Here is an 18,231-nt window from a genome sequence, read left to right on the forward strand (position 1 = left end):
CCTTGAAGTATTTTTCTTGGCTTCTCTTTCATTACTGTAGAATGAATAGAATTTTGGAAGTCGTTTTAAGATAACTTGCAGAGTGAAGGGAAAAGTGCTCTTGTATGACTGGGAATGTTTTTGGATTAACTTATTCATGGACAATTTCAATGTGCCGTTCAGAGAAAATAGAGGTTCTTTAAGTTGTTTTCAGTTTTTTTTAAATTGCTTTCAAATGGCAAAGATGCATACACCAGAAAACTGTAAATAGGATTTACGCTTGCTGTTTTATTTGCAATTCATTTGAGGTGTACTTGACTTCTAGTTTCACAAAGCATAAACAATTTGCATTTGTAAACATTTTCATCTAATGAGTACCTCCTTGGCTTTCTTTCAGAATAGAACCATGAGTTAAACAAAGCTAAAACTGCAGGTAATGAAACCAGAGCACTTTATTCTTCATATAAATGTTTCCTGTATTTGTTTAGGTTTCTTTAAAAAAAGAAATAATGCTTCTTTTAGCTTGAAGCATACCTTTACCGTTGTCCTATCCTGTTCTGGTTTTCTTGTATTTACTGGGAAGTTTGTAAATTCTAGCCTTTATTTGATAAACTGCTGATACCATGATCCATGCCATCTACTAGATTTGCCCAGTGGCCTGATAGACTGTTCGGATCAAAGTGCTACTTGTTATGTTAAAATCCCAAACATTTTAAGCCTTTATCAGCAGAGCCTTATAAAGCTGCCTTACAGTCACTGGCAAAAATTGACAATATAATTTACTGTGCAGGAAACAGCAGGCATTTTTCTGCAAGAACTTTAACATACAAAGCACTCAAAGAAAATGTTGGGCTATGATAATGTAAAACATAACATGTTCTTGCTTTGAAAAGTTCATGAAGCATTTCTTGTAACATGTAATTAAAAAAATCTTAATCTCAACTTTGTCCTCTTTCCAACATTTCCTTTGTAATTAGACTTGCTGAGGATTTTCCGTCAGGGCTTTTCCATTGAAATATGCGGTTTCTGCAAAGTCAGCATTTTCCACTGGAAATTGCTGGGATTTGCCTCCAACTGTTCAGGTTTTGCATCTGGAAAACCCAATACAAATTTCACGTCAGTTAACATATGAGCTACATTTGGGCTGTTACTGTATCTCAAGCTCTTGAAGGAACTTTTGGCCCTGTTCCTTTAGAGACCTGTCTTCCTGAATGCCCCCATGTTTTCCATTTTTCTCATGTCCTGGGTGACTATTCTCCTCCTCTTTGTGAAATAGTCATGCTCACACATGTTATCACAGACTACAATATCTGTTCCAGTAGCGTATTTTCCCAGAATTTATCATTACTTACTCATCAGTGGTCTTTGAGGTTTGCTGGTCAGACCAGTTACAGGAGTTGTGCTTTTGTATTAAGATATTTTGTTGTACAAACTAGTTTAACTTCATTAATATGGTGAGCTGGAGTACACTGTACTTCATATGTCAACTGAAAAGTTACCTATCTAATCCTCATTTGTAAAATCAGGTGTTATTAATTTGTAAATCTGCAAGAGCTTGCTTGATTTTGGATGGTGTGCTGTGAAGTATCAGCAGTGAGAGAGAAATATTTATTTTTCCACCTAATATATGCAGATTATCACAACAAGAAGCAAGGACCACAGCACTGATGGTTTGATAACGTTGGTTGATGGATAACCCATAGATGTTCTGAGCATGCCAGCCATGAAGCTGGGGAGAGGGGACAGTGCTGGGGAGACTTTTGTTGGCAAGCGAATGAGATCCTTCTGCCTAGTGTTTCCTTCCTTTAAACTGTTTGCCACTTTGGGAAACCCTCCATCACACGTTTTGCAACCTTGTTAGAGGAAAAATAGGTTTTATTCTTAATTCTTTTTAGCTTCAGACCTTGACTTCCTGTTTCCATTTCCACTTGTACCCATAATTCAAAGGAGTTTTTTATAGAAAAACTTTTTTTTGGGTGGGGACCACTGGGAGAATATGTTGTTGTCTTTATTTTTGGAATGTCCATGTTACTGGAATGGAATAAGTAAAACAAAAATGTAATGGCAAAATAGTCCTTTTAAAAACAGCAAGAAAAGCCTTCATTTTTTTTCACATCTGACAGGCAAAGAAAATCAAAAAGCAGTTGTGGCACACTCTTAATGTGGTAGGAGCTGACAGAGCATACATATAACAATATACAACCTAATCATAAGCATAGATATAAAATGATATAAAGGAGATGAAAGAATAGTGCATGAATATATTTAAGTAACAACCGTCATGTTACCCTGCAAATGCTTTCAGGCCCGTCTCATGTGATAACTCAGCTGATGTCCAATGGACAGCTTGTCTGTCAATCTTCTTAGACATATGGATATAAGAATGCTCTCTAGCAGCCAACATATAATAAACAAAGTGATAGATATAATAAACAAAAGTGAAGCCAGGCAGGTTGGCAGCAGAAAATAAAAGGTTTGAAAAGTAAATCGAAGAAATTCTTTGGTTATATATAGAGACTTTCCCACATGAAGGAACCAACTCTAACCCATGTAAGAATGTTGAATTGCATGCACATAACTATAGCATTCACGCATAAAAGCTGGCAACATTACTAAAGCTGGTAATTTAGGAGGAGGAAAGAATCATTATGGATAAAATCACATCCCATTCAAGTAGCAAGTCTATTCGGCTTGTGAAAATGGAGAAACTGCAATACGAAGCAAATAATCCCTTTTTTAGTTGTCATTTTTTTATGCTGCTTTTTCTTTCAGTGGTGCTTTTCTCTTGCGTTTGTCGGACTGTCTTCTGTTTGAACTCTCCATTCACTTATTCAGCAGTCTACTCTTTTCTAGTTCATTGCTGAATCTTCAATAGTGGTCCAGTATGGTCTCGTAATCATTTTTTCCCCTTTCTGCTTATTCCTGGTCAGTGATCCTAGTCAGTGGCAAGGCTCTCTTCCCATGATTATGTAACTTGTAAATCTGTAAGTATCTTTATTACAAATATTTTGGAAAATTGTATGTTTTTTCTTATACCTGCTATTTTGCTGGCCTTCAAAAAAAAAAAAGTTACTGTTTAAGAAGCTGGATTTATTCTATTGCACCACATTTATTTTAATATTTTATAATTCTTTAGTTACAACTTTATTAAGTACTTATAGAAGATTTACTTCCATGTAATGGTGAAGAGAATACTCACTGCAGCTTTTCAGTTATCCAGAATGATACCTGAATTTAGTGCAATCGATATATAGAAATACTACTTCTAGTGTTCAATATGGGAAAAGTCTAAAGCAAGAAAAAATAATTACCTTAAAAACTAAACTGATTCAATATTTTTAGTTACGTGTCCATGTAGTATGAGTACTCCATAGCTGAATTTAAGACCTCCTTATCAGAAACAAATATATGCTGTTGTTTTCTGGAGGAATTAAGTATATCCAGATTATTTTAACCTCATGGATCAGTAGATTTTTTTCTTTTCTTTTTAAGACTTCAGACATCATGCTGTTGTCAAATAAAGGCTGGGTCATTTCTAAAAGACACTTTTTCAGAAAGGGCAACTGCAACCTCAGCTTTTACTTTGCTTTAGTTTATATTTTCACTTGATTTCTTGGGGGTAGGAGGGTGTGTCTTCAGGTGGTTTTCAACCAAGAAAAGATGGATGCTACCACTGCAGACACTTAATATTGTCAGGATGCTGCCACTTCTTCAAAAAAGGAATTGATCAAGGATTGCCAAGATACTGGCAGAGTGCTTCTGTCTTGGCATTTTCCACCATGAAAACCACCTATTTGTGCTCTTGGATGTTACTTAAATAGGGCTTAAAGCTTCAAGAACACTTTAGCTACATGAACCTCGTTGCGAATGTAAAACAGACGTTGTTCAGATTCTTCACTATTGATTTAAAATCAGAACTTATTCTGCCGTTATCCACAACTAAGGAGAAACATAGAGCTGTCATCTGGAAGAATATTAACACCTTTGCCAGATGACACAGACAGGCTGCGTGTTTCTGTGAACACTGTGAATAGTTCGACTCTGGAAGTGTCTCCAGGGGCTGCGAAGAAGGAGCCAGAGGAAGCGGGAGGCTGAAGATGCAGAAAGTTCACTTTTCTGTTGGCTGTTGCTGTCTGGCTACCAGCTGCAGGTAAACCCATCAGTTCAGATTGGTGAATCTGAAATCAAGAAACTGTGTTTTCAGGCAAGGAAATTACCCTTTTGTGAAAGGAAGTTCATATAGTCATGAATCAAGCCCACTATAGTAAAGAGGACAAAGTAATACATACTGAATATTGATCCAACTGAGATGTTGCTATGCTAAGAACATTAATATATGGTAGATATTAAGAACACAAAACCCCACATGTACAGTATGTATTTTCAATATTTTGAATCACTACTGTGACCCAACTACATCAAAGTCAAATTGGAAGAGAAAGGGATTTAAATGCCAGCTGGACAAGCTTGAACTAGAGGGCAACTCTGGTTAAAGTACAGATGGGATAGTTGCAAGCATAGAATGTTTTTTCTCTTTTGTATATACCTAACTGCTGTCTTCTCGCACAATATATAATTTCTAGGGAATTTGTAGAGAATATGTAGGAAAACTGTAATATTTGGAGGATGGAAAGAAGTAAATGAACCCTCATTTTTTTTCCCCATGAATTAGTGCACCCATTCGTTTCTTGATTACAAACTGCAAATCATGCTTAATTTAAAGGACCTTATTTCATTTTTCTTACCATCACTGTCAAAGGTTTTTTTGCTTATGTTGAATGAACAGTGTGAATTATTTTCAGTAGCAAAAGTAAAACATGTTCACTTCTTTGGAAGTTGGCTGATTTCTTTACTATTATGTACTGTATGTATTTAACTTGGGAATTTTGTTCAGAACAGAAAATCTCAGATTTCTGTAGGAAAGTGATTAGATTATTGCACCTTCAGAAGGAATAGTATCACTTTCTGACTGATAAGTGGTTACTCTAGTTTGCGTACTCACTCACTGATTCTACTGCCAAAAAAAAAATAAAAAAATATCAGTTCACTGTTATCCCAGCCATCCTCTGGTCGCTTCAGCAGCCCTACCAAGTTTCTCCTGCCTGTAGTTTTATTGCTTGCTTCTGCTTCTAGATGATGCTTCATGCTTTAGCCAAGCTGGAGAATTCAGCTAGTGTGGTTGTTCCTATCTGTTAGTTGAGATGCCTGTTCTCATCTGCCCTCTTGTTATCTTGTTAACCCCTATCTTGCATCAGGATTAGTGTTGCACATACTCCCTTAGCAGGCAGTGTTGGTGGTTAAACGACTGCCATACGCTGCCCTTTTCTGATGGCTGTTTTACCACCTAATTGCTGGAGAGTGGAATTAGTGGGATGTAATTCATCAGTACATCAATGTAAAAACTAGCTTATGTACTCAAGATAGTAGGTTTAAAGACTAATTCTTCTGTAGAAGAAGAAAAGTTGCTCTCTCTCCACCCTGTTATCTAAATTCTTTCCCCCTGTTAATTTTGTGCTGCTTACCAGTTGTTCTTAAATGTATAGCTCGATTGTGAATACCTTATATTTTTATTCCTTTCTTCTCCAAACTGTTCTCAAGTCAAATTGCTTTTTTTGTGCCTAGAACCTCTATGCCATCACCATTATAACACAGCTTTCTGCTGGTTTTATTCGCCTGCTTTCTACGTTCTTGCACATGTTTGGCTGTTACGTCTCCTATGCGTCTCTTTCCATTTTGATGCTGTGATGGTCTTTCCTTCAGTGGGTTCAGTCTCCTCCCAGCTCTTTCAGCTTTCCTTCTTTGTTGCTGGATGACTTCACTCACTTCATTTTAACTTCATGCAAGTTACTCCTAAATCAATCTTTCCAGTCTTGAATAATTTTCTTCACCAACATTTTTAGGTTGTCTTTCTGTATTCCTTCTGTAACCCTATTGCAAAGAAAAATGCAATAGCTCTCTGGAGCGCTGGCTAGAGCTCTCTGGAGGACGAGCTCTGCCAGGCAAGTTCAGGGGCACGTTGCTGTGGTTGCTGACGAAGTTACTTTTCACCTCCTATGTAAGTTTGCTGTGCCAGCCTCAGTGGAAGTTACTGTCACCACAGCAAAGCAGAGAGGAGGGAAAATGTCTCTGTCTCACCTGATAGAGTTCAGCTTGAACTGCCAGAGAAGGTGGTCGGTGCTAATGATCCAAGCTGTGGACTGGGACAGCAAAGTCATGGGCCATTTTGTTCCATTTTGCTGACTTTGCTGCCAGGGCAGTAATCTGCTCCATAGGCAAGGTAACCAGCAGCTGGGTTGGCAGTGTCGCAGTCTGCTGCAGCTGTTGGCTTTCATAAAGGTTGGTCGGAGTCCCTACAAATTTTGTGTCAATAATCTTGACTATTAATTATTTAATTTTCTAATCTTGTTTTTTTCAAGTACTGCATACAAAAAGGCTGCTTTTGTTTCTTTGCCCTTTCTGTCTTGCTTTAACTTACTGTTTTCTAAAATGTTTTTCTAGACTAGTAAATGCAAAATATTTCTGAAAAGTAAAGCTTAAATTGAGATGTATTTTTTTTAAAAAAATAATGAGAATTTAAAACCATAAGGAGCTGTGTTCACGAGTCAGGGGCTATTTGGGGTGCTTCTACTCTTACAGATCTCAAAATATAAACAAGCAAAAAATAATATAAAATTTGTCATTGTTTTAGAGGAGCAAAATGTAGTCAGTGTAGTCAAATGATACACATTTTTCAAAATATAGAAATGTTTTCATTAATAACATTCTCAATTTAAATAAACATTTAAAGTTTCAGAACAGTTTAAGAAAAAGAACTTTGTATGTTTCCAATGTCAGATTTTCTTTGTGTAAGTTGATAGTGTAAAATTTCAATTTATAAACTGTGAAATGATCAGTGATAGTTTTAATATGAAAAATACACCACTAGTTATTAGCCATTTCAGAGGTCTGATGAAAGTATTCATTTCCAGCTAGATCATGTCTAAGAATTTAGCTGAACATCAATATTTATATTTAGGTAGTGCAGGAGTTTGAATCATACCTTCTTTCAAGTTCTAAATACGGACCATGTTTACATTAGTGAATCATAAGCATAGAACTTAGAGCTGAAATAAAATCTTTTTCTCCAGAGGTGCTTAAATATACATGACCCTAATCTTGGATCATACATGCATAGTTCCAAAGAGCTGTGTATTTGAAAACAAAAACAAAATATAAAAAAAAAATTAAAATGTCATCTGTACTTCTTGCAGTTTCTTGTGATAGGCAAAAATTAGTATCATGGGGTATAAAACTGCAGCGAATAAATCTATCGCTTCTTATGTACAAAAAGAGAACATTACTACCTTTATATTGTCTTGTGCATTTACTGCAGAATTATTCTGTGCAAGTGCTGTTCATGATAGGATCCAAGTTTTATTTCTTGGCACTTGTAATTTGTTTGTTTTTAAAAAAGTCTCAATCTTTTATAGAAAAGTCTAGTCTGATAGATATTTTTTTGGACTAAGCATACATTACATTAAATACACAGTACAAAGAAGCTGCTGAAGAAATGTCCCCTTACTCTGTGAATATGGTCATTTTTATGTGTGTTCAGGACATATGGAAGTTCTCTCAAGGGCAGGCTCTGATCACATCTAGGTGAATACATTTAGTGAAATCAAAATAGCTTTATAAGTTTTGCTTACAGATTAATTATTGCCCAATGTCTATGCTGCTGACTATTTCAAGAGCAACAACAGTGGTCAGAGAGTAGTGTGTTAGAAGAAGCAATGGTGGAAGACAATCAGGAAAGAAATCTTAGTATGTTCAGTGTAGAGCATAAACAAGTTTGTGATGACAGAAGCTCTTCTGGAAACTTGACTGAGAAAAGGTACATAATTTCTGGCATTCATACTGTTACCTAAAATATGCGTCTTCTCACCGAGATAAAATAATACCAGAGTTTGGGTAAAAGATCTTATACGGAAAATTGTAGTACATTGTGATTTAGTATGGTTTTTGGGAGGAGGGGGGAAGGGGTTGATAAGCTCCAGTTGTTGTGAGTGAAGAAAAGCATCATAAATACCAGACATAGATTGGCATTCATTTATAATACTTGCTGCATCGTTCTTCTGGGCACGGTGTCCAGGAGGCTGATTTGGCAGTCAGAGCAGGGAAGTATCTTATTAACACTGGTGGCATAATTCAGTGTAGTAGTGGACAGAATCTGTTTTGCAATCAAGGCTAGGTTCTTTTGAACATGTTTTAAGTTGCTACCTTTTAGTCTGGAAGTGGTGCTTTAGATTATTTTCATCTGTTTTCTCTATCTGCCTGTTTTTTTTTTTAAACTGCAATATAGAACCTCATTAAATTGAACCAGTGCATGAATGTGCCCTAGCTTTATGTGGAAAAACGTAATTGCAGAAGACTAGTTTTAGAAGTCTTAACTGTAAGTAGCCTGAAGTAAAAGCAAACACTACTTTTGTTTTAGTGTGTCTTTGATATTTCACGTACATCTTTAGAGGACTTGCATGGCTTGCATGTAATGCTTCATAATACACATTTCCAGGAGGAACCATAATTGCTAACCTGAGGTTTTTAGCTCACATCTAAAGTAAAACTGGTCTTTGGTGGGAGGGAGCTGGTAATTTCTGATGGTAAATAGTACAAATTCTTAACTCTATCTGGGAAGAAAACCAGAAATAAATAAATAGTGTGTTGAAATGTTTTTATCAATTTGTACAATATGCATAGAAATTAGTGAAACAATAGCAAATTCTCATGAAGCAGGCATGATCTTCCTCTGTGTTTATTTTGTTGAAGACCTAACTTCAAATTTAAACTTCAGAATTTCAAGATTACCATACACTCTTTGCCTTCTGCTTTTGACACAATAGCTTGTAGCATTGCCTGGAAATTGTTTTCCGTCGTTACAGTCTCCTCTATTCAGGAAAAAACCCCTGGAATAGCGTAATGGAAGTGTCATACTTTTTAAAAACATTTGCATTATCCTTGAGTACATACAGTTTCTGGTCATTTGTGTACTCAGTCTATTATCTGCCTTTTATTACGGAGCAAGTAAACTGGCATCAGAGAAATGTAGCCATTTTTCTGTTCTTTATTAAGGAGTTTCTTCTTAATCATTATTGTGATTGTTATAATAGATTCATTATTACAGTCAATGATATGATACCTTCTGATATCATCCATGTCGACAACGTTGATGTGTTCTGCTTTATCCTAAACATCTCAATATTTTCCAAAATGCTTTTTTTTTTTTTTTTATTGTCAGGAAGGTTATCAATTTGCAAATTACTTCTGCTATTCAGACTAGAACTTTTGTAATATTGACTCTTTGGGAAGAAATATCAGGTCAACATGTAAAATATTCAAGTATTTAGGAGCAACTACTTGAAAACAGAAGCAGCTGAAGGCAGTAGATAGACTTCTATGTATGGATGTTGCTGTTATACCTGCTATAATGCATAGTTTTCACTACAAAACTAAAAGCATTACTTAACCATTTTTCACCAGTTTAAAAGGTATTACAAATAACGAAGCCTTTTCAAAATGGAAAAGAACTTTAGAGTTCTGTATCTAGAAAAAGCTGCGAACTTTAGATTATAGCTGAGATTTTTTAGAGCCTTAGGAGAAGGAGCTTTCTAACTTCCTTTGACTTTCAAGATTTTTTAATTTCTGCAAGTTCATAAATTATTTTAAGATTGGACCTTTTGTCAGGCTTTGTTAGGCTTTTCTGTGAAAAATCTATTGTTCAAGCTATGCATGAACTGCAGAAGCAACAGAGAAAGAAAGGAGGCAAGACATGCGACAGGTGGTTGATAAGCACCTGCCTGAACCGAATCGTTTCAGCAATATGTTCCTCAATCTCAATCATGAATTCCACAATAAATTAAAAATTCTTAAGATATTTTGGAGCTTGTATGAAGGAAGCTAGTATGAAAGGGATCCAGTAACCAGGTAAGCTTCCAGAGCCCCTCTGAAGGGGCTTATTTGTTTCACGGGACTGCTTACTGTGTCGAAGAAAGTTTTTATCTAGGACAAGTAGAATGATGTTCTTACTTCAGGAGACTTGGGTTTTCTCCTGGTCATAATTCTTGTAATTTCAAGCTAATGTACAAAGCACTCGATATTTTCATGCGTATGAAGACACTGTTCTGTATCCACAATTTACTAGATGCATACATTGTGTATATGAAAACATATACTTTATGGAGCTTTTTCATCAGTTTGACATGTGTTAAAATTGTATACAAGATTTATATTCAATCTACATGCATCACGCTAGTAGAGTTAGGCTCTGAATAATATCCTCTGCTTTGTCTTTCATAAACTTTTCAGATGCCAAATAATATACTGACTAATAATGTTTCCAGGCTTTGCTCTCTGTACATGATACTGTTGCTCAGAAGAACTACGATCCTGTCTTGCCCCCCATGCCTGATGATATTGATGAGGAAGAAGATTCAGTTAAAATAATCAGGCTCGTCAAAAACAGGGAACCATTGGTAAGTAACCCTGTCTTTTGTTTTGGGTTTTTATGTTTGTGTGCAGGATGGGGAGTGTTCAGATTATGAATACGAACGGGTGACATTAACTTGAAATGTGGATAGACGGACATTACGCATGTTTATTCATAACATTCAATAATACACTTGTGACTTCCACTTGCAGTCATTATTAGTAGAGCACATGAAATGAATAAGAAGAATTTGTTCATTCATGGTGTTTGAGCATTATATATGTAGGCCAGTCTGAGCATTTAGAACAACAATATATTCATCTTTTATCTTGAATTCAAATCACGAACTTGTTTTAAAATGAGAGAGGGAGAATGAATCCCCAAAGAAATCTTGACCTTTGTTGTGAACTGTGCCTGTTAACATTCATGTAAAAAAATGTGACCTTTCAATACACTGAAAAGAAAGCATAAAAACATATTTTAAAATACTTGAATTGAAATCTGGGCAAATTTAAGATGTCTGTTGTTGTACTTTGGATTATGAATACTAGAAAGTTAATATCTTCATGGGGATATCTGGAAAAATGAAAGGACAAAACCTAGGTTGTATTACAAGAATATTAAAATGCTTTACTGATTTGGTTATTTTTATTTGCTGTGGAGTGGGAGTCATCTTGTGTAAAATTTAACTATATTCTTTTTCTCCTGCAAACCAGTAAGAGCTTTGGTTTATGTTGTACTGGATATTTGTTTTAATGGATAGCAATCCTGAAGAAATACCTGCAAAGTTACTTTGAGAAAGCCATGATTCTGTACTTGAGATGACAGAGGGAGAGCAATGCCTCTGTTAGACATACAGGGGTAGCTTGCCCCACAATAGATATCCCACTATCACTCTTATTCTTGATGGATTTCTGGCATTAATAAACAAGAAATAAGTTTTGGTATTGACTGCCTGTAGGTGCCCATGGGTATAATTTAAATTTTGACCATATGGAAAGTTTTTACTTTGTTTTAACATATTAAACATTTTTCCCCCAAAATATTTAAATCACAGCTTTAAGCTTTCTTTTTTTTTTAATCAAAGAAATTATTTGAGGAAGAAAACAAACTTGCTTTAGGATTTAGTATCAGAAAGAGCATTAATTCTGAAAGGTGTGAAGAAATTTGAACATATAGTATGAGATGAGTTCTAATTGAGCAGCTTATTTTTGGTGTTAATGAAAACACCATTATTGTTGGCTTTTCTTGAATTTATGTCAGAAAAAACTTAATTTACATAGTTTTATGTTTCAAACATGATTTGCTACTAAGATTTTTGTGAGTTAAATACTATAAGTTAATAGTATATCAAAGTGAACTGGATAAATAGCAACTCTGAAAACAAAACTGAGGAATTTTCTAAAAAGTGTAGATATCTATACTGTATATTGGCTTTTGAGATTTTAAACCCTCTTAAAGGGACAAATAGAGTTGCCTAAGCCAAAGGTTATCCTTGGGCTGTTCCTCAGATTCCACTCTTGCCAATTCACTCCAGTGGGATACTAAACTCTTCCAGGTACCTGTGTGTCTGTTGTGGTTTAACCTAGGTAGGCAGCTCAGCCCCACCCAGCCGCTCACTCACTTTCCCCAGTGGGATGTGGGAGAGCATCAGAAGGGTAAAAGTAAGAAAACTCTTGGGTTGAGATAAAGACAGTTTAATAGGTAAAGCAAAAGCTGCAGGCAAGCAAAGCAAAATGAGGCATTCATTCACTATTTCCCACTGGCAGGCAGGTGTTTGGCCATCCCCAGGAAAGCTGGGCTCCATCGTGCTTCGTCATGGTGATTTGGGAAGACAACACGCCATAACTCCAAATGTCCCCCCTCTTGTCCTTCTTCCCCCAGCTTTTATTGCTGAGCATGACATCATACAGTATGGGATATCTCTTTGGTCAGTTGGGGTCAGCTGTTCCAGCTGTGGCCGCTCCCACCTTCTTGTACACCTCCAGCCTGCTCACTGGCGAGGCAGTGTGAGAAGCAGAAAAGACCTTGACTCTGTGTAAGAACTGCTCAGCAGTAATGAAAACATCCCTGTATTATCAACACTATTTCCAGCACAAATCCAAAACATAGCAGCGTACAAGCTACCGTGAAGAAAATTAACTCTATCCCAGCCAAAACCAGTACAGTCTCTTAAAAGGTGCATCCAATTTAGTACAACTGTTATGCTAAAGAGGTAACAAATAAGGGTTTTTATTAGCACTTTCTTTACTAGACAGAATGCAGCCATGGAAAATAAAAAAAAAAAAAAAGTGAGAGAGCTCAGTCTTCAGTTTATCAAGACTGTTTAGTGTAATTACCAAGGCAAAAACAGCCTTATAATGGAATGTGTGGTAGACCTATTACTAAGAAGAGGCGAAGGGTATGAGCTGATTGCAGCCTACAACTACCTGAGAGTGGGGAGCTCACAAGGACGTTAGAGTCAAATTCTTCTCAGCAGTGAAAGATGCTAAAACACAGGGCAATGGCCACAAGTTGCAGCCCTGGGAGGTTTAGACTGAGAATTAAGAAAGTATTTCATTCAGTGGGAAGTACAGCACTGGAGCAGACTGGCCAGAGATGTGGAATCTCCAATCTTTTCCATAAGGCAATGGCTGACCTGATCTGGCATTGATAGTAGTCCTCCTCTGAGCAGGAGACTGGCCTAAATGACTTCCAAAAGCTGCCTTTCAACCAGCATTTCGAAGATTGTAGGTTATCTGTAGGGGAAAGGACTCCCTCCAAATCCCTAGCCGTTCTTGATGGTTTGGTTTTTTTTTTGTTGGAGAAGAGCTTATGGTGAGTTCTGTTTTGCATGTTACTTGTTCTCCAGGAAGACTTTTTGAAGAATAGTATATAGTGTCCTCCTCCTCTTCCATAACCCACTTTCAATCCATTTTAACATTATTAATGTTAATGTCAAACAATCTTTGTGTCAGATTGATAGTCAATTATTCTTATGACACCATCCCCACAATACATAACAAACCTATTGTTTGTGTCTTTGCCTTCTCCAGATTATTTTTTTTTCTTAGGTAGGGGTGAGAAGAAACATGGATAGTAATTCAGATAAGGTCTTAACAGAATATGGCACAGCAGAATAAATAGACAGGTTTATGCTAGGTATATTAGATCTCCTGCATCTATGCTTCCTGAAGTTGTTTTACTAAAGAAAGGATATGCCATGATCTCTGTTTACTGAACTATTTAAAATTTCATTTTCTATTTATTTCTATGTCTTTTTAATGGCTTTTCCTTCAGAGCTTGTTCTTACATGTTCCTGGCTGAGTACAGATCAAAGAGTCTCTACTTACTCACTGTTCTCCAGTCATTCAGTCCAGAATTATTCACTCTTCTCCAGTCATAAAGTCTGACTTCCACTTGCATAGTTATATCAGGATTCTTGCTACTGAACTTGAGATTGGAGGTACCATAAAATTTTTTTTCTGGGATGGAGGTTGTCTGGTTTCTTGACTTGAGGATACTGAGCTCTCTGAACTTTTCTTCCACCTCAGATACATTCTCATTCTCTATTTGTACTCAAACAGTAGAGACTGTTCTTCTGCAAAATAGTATGCTTTACATCAGCTGCAACCCTGGAAGTTCTTGAATTGGATATCTCCTTTGGATGACTTTCAACTGTACTCTCTTTGAAGAAAATTAGGCACTCTCTTAAATTCTTTGGAATATATGGTTGGACTTGATGATCTTATGGTTGGACTTAATGATCTTAAAGGTCTTTTCCAACCTAAATGATTCCATGATTCTATGATGCCGTTCTATATCTAGTGACCATTTTTATCTAAAACTGCACCACATTTCCTCTTGTACTTGTTCATGCTTTTCTCAGAGTTAAGCACCTCACCGGTGTTCTTAGCCAATATTAATCACACATTAATGAAGCCTCAGTTCCCAGGAGTAATCATCTCAAAAGAGAGGGAAACATATGGTTTGTGGGAGGGCCTTCTGTTTGCCAGATTTCATCAGTTCAGGAGTCAGTGCTGAACTTCCCTCCAGTTTTTTGGAAGAGATGATTTAAACTTTTTGTTAATCCTTCCACAGTTTTTTGGGTTTTGTTTTTTTTGTGTTTTTTTCTAAATGTTCTATTAGCAAATGCCATTCTAGCAGTGTCTCACTCAAATGAGGTGAAATTGTGTTAGGAGGTTTTATCTGAACAAAGTAATCTAGGACATCTATGAACCTTACCTAAAGAGAAGTAGAAACATCTCTTTTCAGAGATTATCCAAAATTCACCTGGCTATAATTAAGCTTTTTATCAGATAGCTTGGAGGGTTTTTACTTATGCCTACCTCTCCAGGGCTTTTTCAGCCACTGCCATGTTCCTGGTTAGCATTCCTGATATCCGAGATGTACAACCACGATACCAGGAATTCAGTTCCTGGCCTCTCACTACTTCTGGCTCCCAAATGATATTCTAGGTTTGCTACAGCTCTCATGCTGTCAGTTATTCTGAATAGGATGCTTCTTCATGTTAAGATGGTTGCTTCTTTGTCACAGAGATTCATTTCACATAAATTTAGCTATTTGAAAACTAATCTCTATGCTGTGTCTACAGTCAAGAGAAAAACAGGCAGCTCCAGACGACGAACCATGCCATCTATTTAAGATACCTGCCTTAATGAAAGGATGATTCATTCTCTGGAGCTGCCTATTTCTTTTCATTAACTATAGGAGGAGCCTAGACACCTAGCTTGAACTAGATACCTGATTTCCGTAACTGAACTTGGGTGAAATTAATTGTGGTGATTTAAGAGTCATTTACATGTTCTGCCCATGCAGATTCTGCAGCTCCTGCTTGCCTCTCACTCTGAGTCCCTGTAGCTCAGTTCTTATTAGTGAATGACCCCAACTATTTTATAGGTGGGATTAATTTGGGTGTAGGGGCAGCTTTACTGTGCATAGTCTTCGTGTATGTGGGCATCAACTTTTAAATAACTTTTCACTGTAAGGTAGGTAACTGATATTTGTATTTGCATTTTCAATAGAGAATGAATTAAAATAAGGCTTATTGAAGTACTTACTTGCATTCAACATCTGCCTGTGCTTTTGTTTAACAGAAAGTTATGCAAAAATATCACTGATGTTTAAAACTCTCTTATTAGTAATTTATTTTACAGGCTAGTCTTTCTTCCTTTAAAAATAAAGGCTTATAATGTTTATATTCTGGAACCAGCAGATAAATGGATGAACTAATAAAGCTCACATCTGTGAAACCCTGAGTGATGCTCACCAATCAGTGTTACTACATTAAAACTGAAAAAAAAAGCAAACCCAACCCAAAAAACAGTTAAAGAGCCTTGCTGAAGGAGCTTGTATTATTTTCAGTGCTTTTGCATGGTATACCTTTAAACATTTTCTCAGTCTGATCACCATATGGCTCCCAAACTCCTTATTTTTCCCTTTAAAAGTATTTTAAACTGAGCTATGCTATTACATCTGTATATGTCTCATTTAGGGTAACTTACACTTTTGGCTAGCAACACTGAAAATATTTTCCAGCTCTCAAGGTCCAATCTAACCTTCTTCCATTTTTAAAGCTCTAAATGAGGAGCTGCACTGCACATGTAACTGAAAGTACTGGACCTGAACATCCCATAAGGAGAAATTCTTGACAGATTATATATACCTCATAGTTTAAGCAGGGCTGGCAGCAGTACAAGAGAAGCTGCTTTTTACAGAAAATCAACTCTTTGGGTTTTTAAAAAGAAATCCACTTGTGTTTGATTTGTTTTTAAGTATTCTAAATTGGAAGGGAAGGGTAATTTAAGGAACTCCCTTTTTTCTTTGTGTAGTATAGGTACAGCAAAAACACATAAACTCAAATAGTGCTTCTCATTGGTCTGCCCATTCAATTTGAGTTTGCCGTAAAGGAGTTACTGGCAGTGAGCTAACTTGGGTTAAACAATTTCCCTGTAAATTCAAACTTGATTTTCTGCTGATAATCCCAGGTGATTCCAAATTACCTGTTATCTTTATGGGGGCATCTTTCAAATTGGCTGATCTGCACTAGGAATTCATTTTGTGCCAGCATGTTGGTAGTGATAATTGCATAAAGCATGAAGTGTCCACTTGGACAAGAGCCTTACCGTTACTTCCAGACGCCGCCTGGGTCAAAACTGTGGTCTTCTGTCGCACACAAGTTTTTTCTAGGGTCTGTCTAAGAACAAGGTGAAGTGAAGTACCTGTTTTCATACATCAGGGTTAGGGCCCGGGGTAGCTGTGTGATCGCAGTGGAAGGCTGTCAGTCATTGCTTGCCTTTTGCATTTGGTGGCATTTAATAGTGTTGACATGTCAATAAAAGGCATAAAGCCTTTCCATTCAAGGCTTTTCCCCTGATTAATTAGGAAAGCCTCTGTTTTATGTGGACAATATAGTGGAAATGTCCTGTATTTATATTTGCCTCTAGCACCAAATGCTGCTTTTTTCTTTTTTCTGAATATATCCATGAAAAAGATGCTTTGTACTTTTAAACAGATGTAACTTTCCAGGTATTAATAATAAACTTCGAATTAATAGCTGTTGCTGCAAGGCCAGAACTTAATATTGAGATATAGGCTACAGGGGTTAATACTTTGTTTAATATTCCTAATTGTATGCAGTTCTTTTTGCATGGAAGTCTAATCATGAGTTTTCAAAGTGAGATTAGCTGCAGCTAAATCTTCGTCTTTTTGAAACTCTCAGACTCATTTGAAACTGTAATACAAATGAATGCTTACCGATATAATTACATTATAAACAACACATAAGAATAAGGTTGGCAAATTGCAGAATTACTTTGCTTATGGACAGAATGTCATACTAATAAATTTAAGATGTAAAATAAAATGCACAAACACAGCACATCAATTTTGCTGTGAAGTGCTGGCTCCAGTTTCAGCCAAAGAGAATATTGTGTGGTGACTGTTTTAATTTTTCTCTATGTGCAATAAATGCAGCTTGCATATAGTAAAATTTAAATTAATCTCCCATTTTTTTCTTGTGCTGTATTTCCATCTTAGAGGCAGAGGGAAAGGAAAACAAGTTTATTTACAGTCAGTAAAATTATTAGCTGTAGTAAAATGTCACCTCCATTATTTACTTGTACATATTTCAGGTTCACATCCATGACACACTTAAAAATTGAGGTAGTGATAAACATGATGTTCATGTTTAATGTACAAAAATATAGAAAGCTAGCCATAAAAGCAATTTAATTATTCAAGGAACTTTATAAAGTACTTCTGTACCTTACTTGAAGCACAACACTTCTCTGATGGAAGGAAATTCTAACCACTGTCTTGTACTCAGAGGTGAAGTAATACTGTTCATTCACTAATCAAAAATTTTCAGAAAATTTACTTACCTGCCAGAGTCCTAAACATCTCTGTTAATTAACAAAGTTAGAGCTATCGCAGGTAAATAACTACATTGACATGGCAAAGTAGTTAGATATGTGGAGATAAAAAGCTGTTGGCCAGAAGGTGCTTTTTTGGTGTTTTTTAAAAATACTGGTTCAAATAACCTTTTTGGAGGTGATTATACAGTACGACTTATCTAGCTAAAATCCGCCTCACTATTCTGTGGATTCTGGCTTCCAGAGCAGGGCCAGCATTTCCCCCCTCGCTCCTTCCCATCTGCCTGAAATGGCTGGCATCACAGCTTAGGCAGCGGCTCTGTGCCTCTACTTTCCTTCCCTTCTCACTTGTCACTGCTGCTGCCTGCTGCATCCCCATCACCTTGTGCCTCTTTTCAGCGCACCCTTGCAGTTCTAGTT

The 18,231-nt window shown here is 36.5% G+C and overlaps 1 protein-coding gene across 1 annotated transcript in view; it reads left to right on the forward strand.

Annotated features, from left to right (window-relative positions):
- The window catches only part of MPP7 (MAGUK p55 scaffold protein 7), a 151,793-nt gene that overhangs the window by 96,230 nt on the left and 37,332 nt on the right, over window positions 1-18,231 (forward strand). Inside the window, exon 5 of the mRNA XM_059818799.1 lies at window positions 10,353-10,484. Coding sequence (XP_059674782.1) covers window positions 10,353-10,484 — 132 coding nt within the window. The remainder of the gene's footprint in view (window positions 1-10,352; window positions 10,485-18,231) is intronic.

This window comes from Gavia stellata, chromosome 6 (genome assembly GCF_030936135.1).
Source record: "Gavia stellata isolate bGavSte3 chromosome 6, bGavSte3.hap2, whole genome shotgun sequence".
Lineage (NCBI taxonomy): Eukaryota > Metazoa > Chordata > Aves > Gaviiformes > Gaviidae > Gavia > Gavia stellata.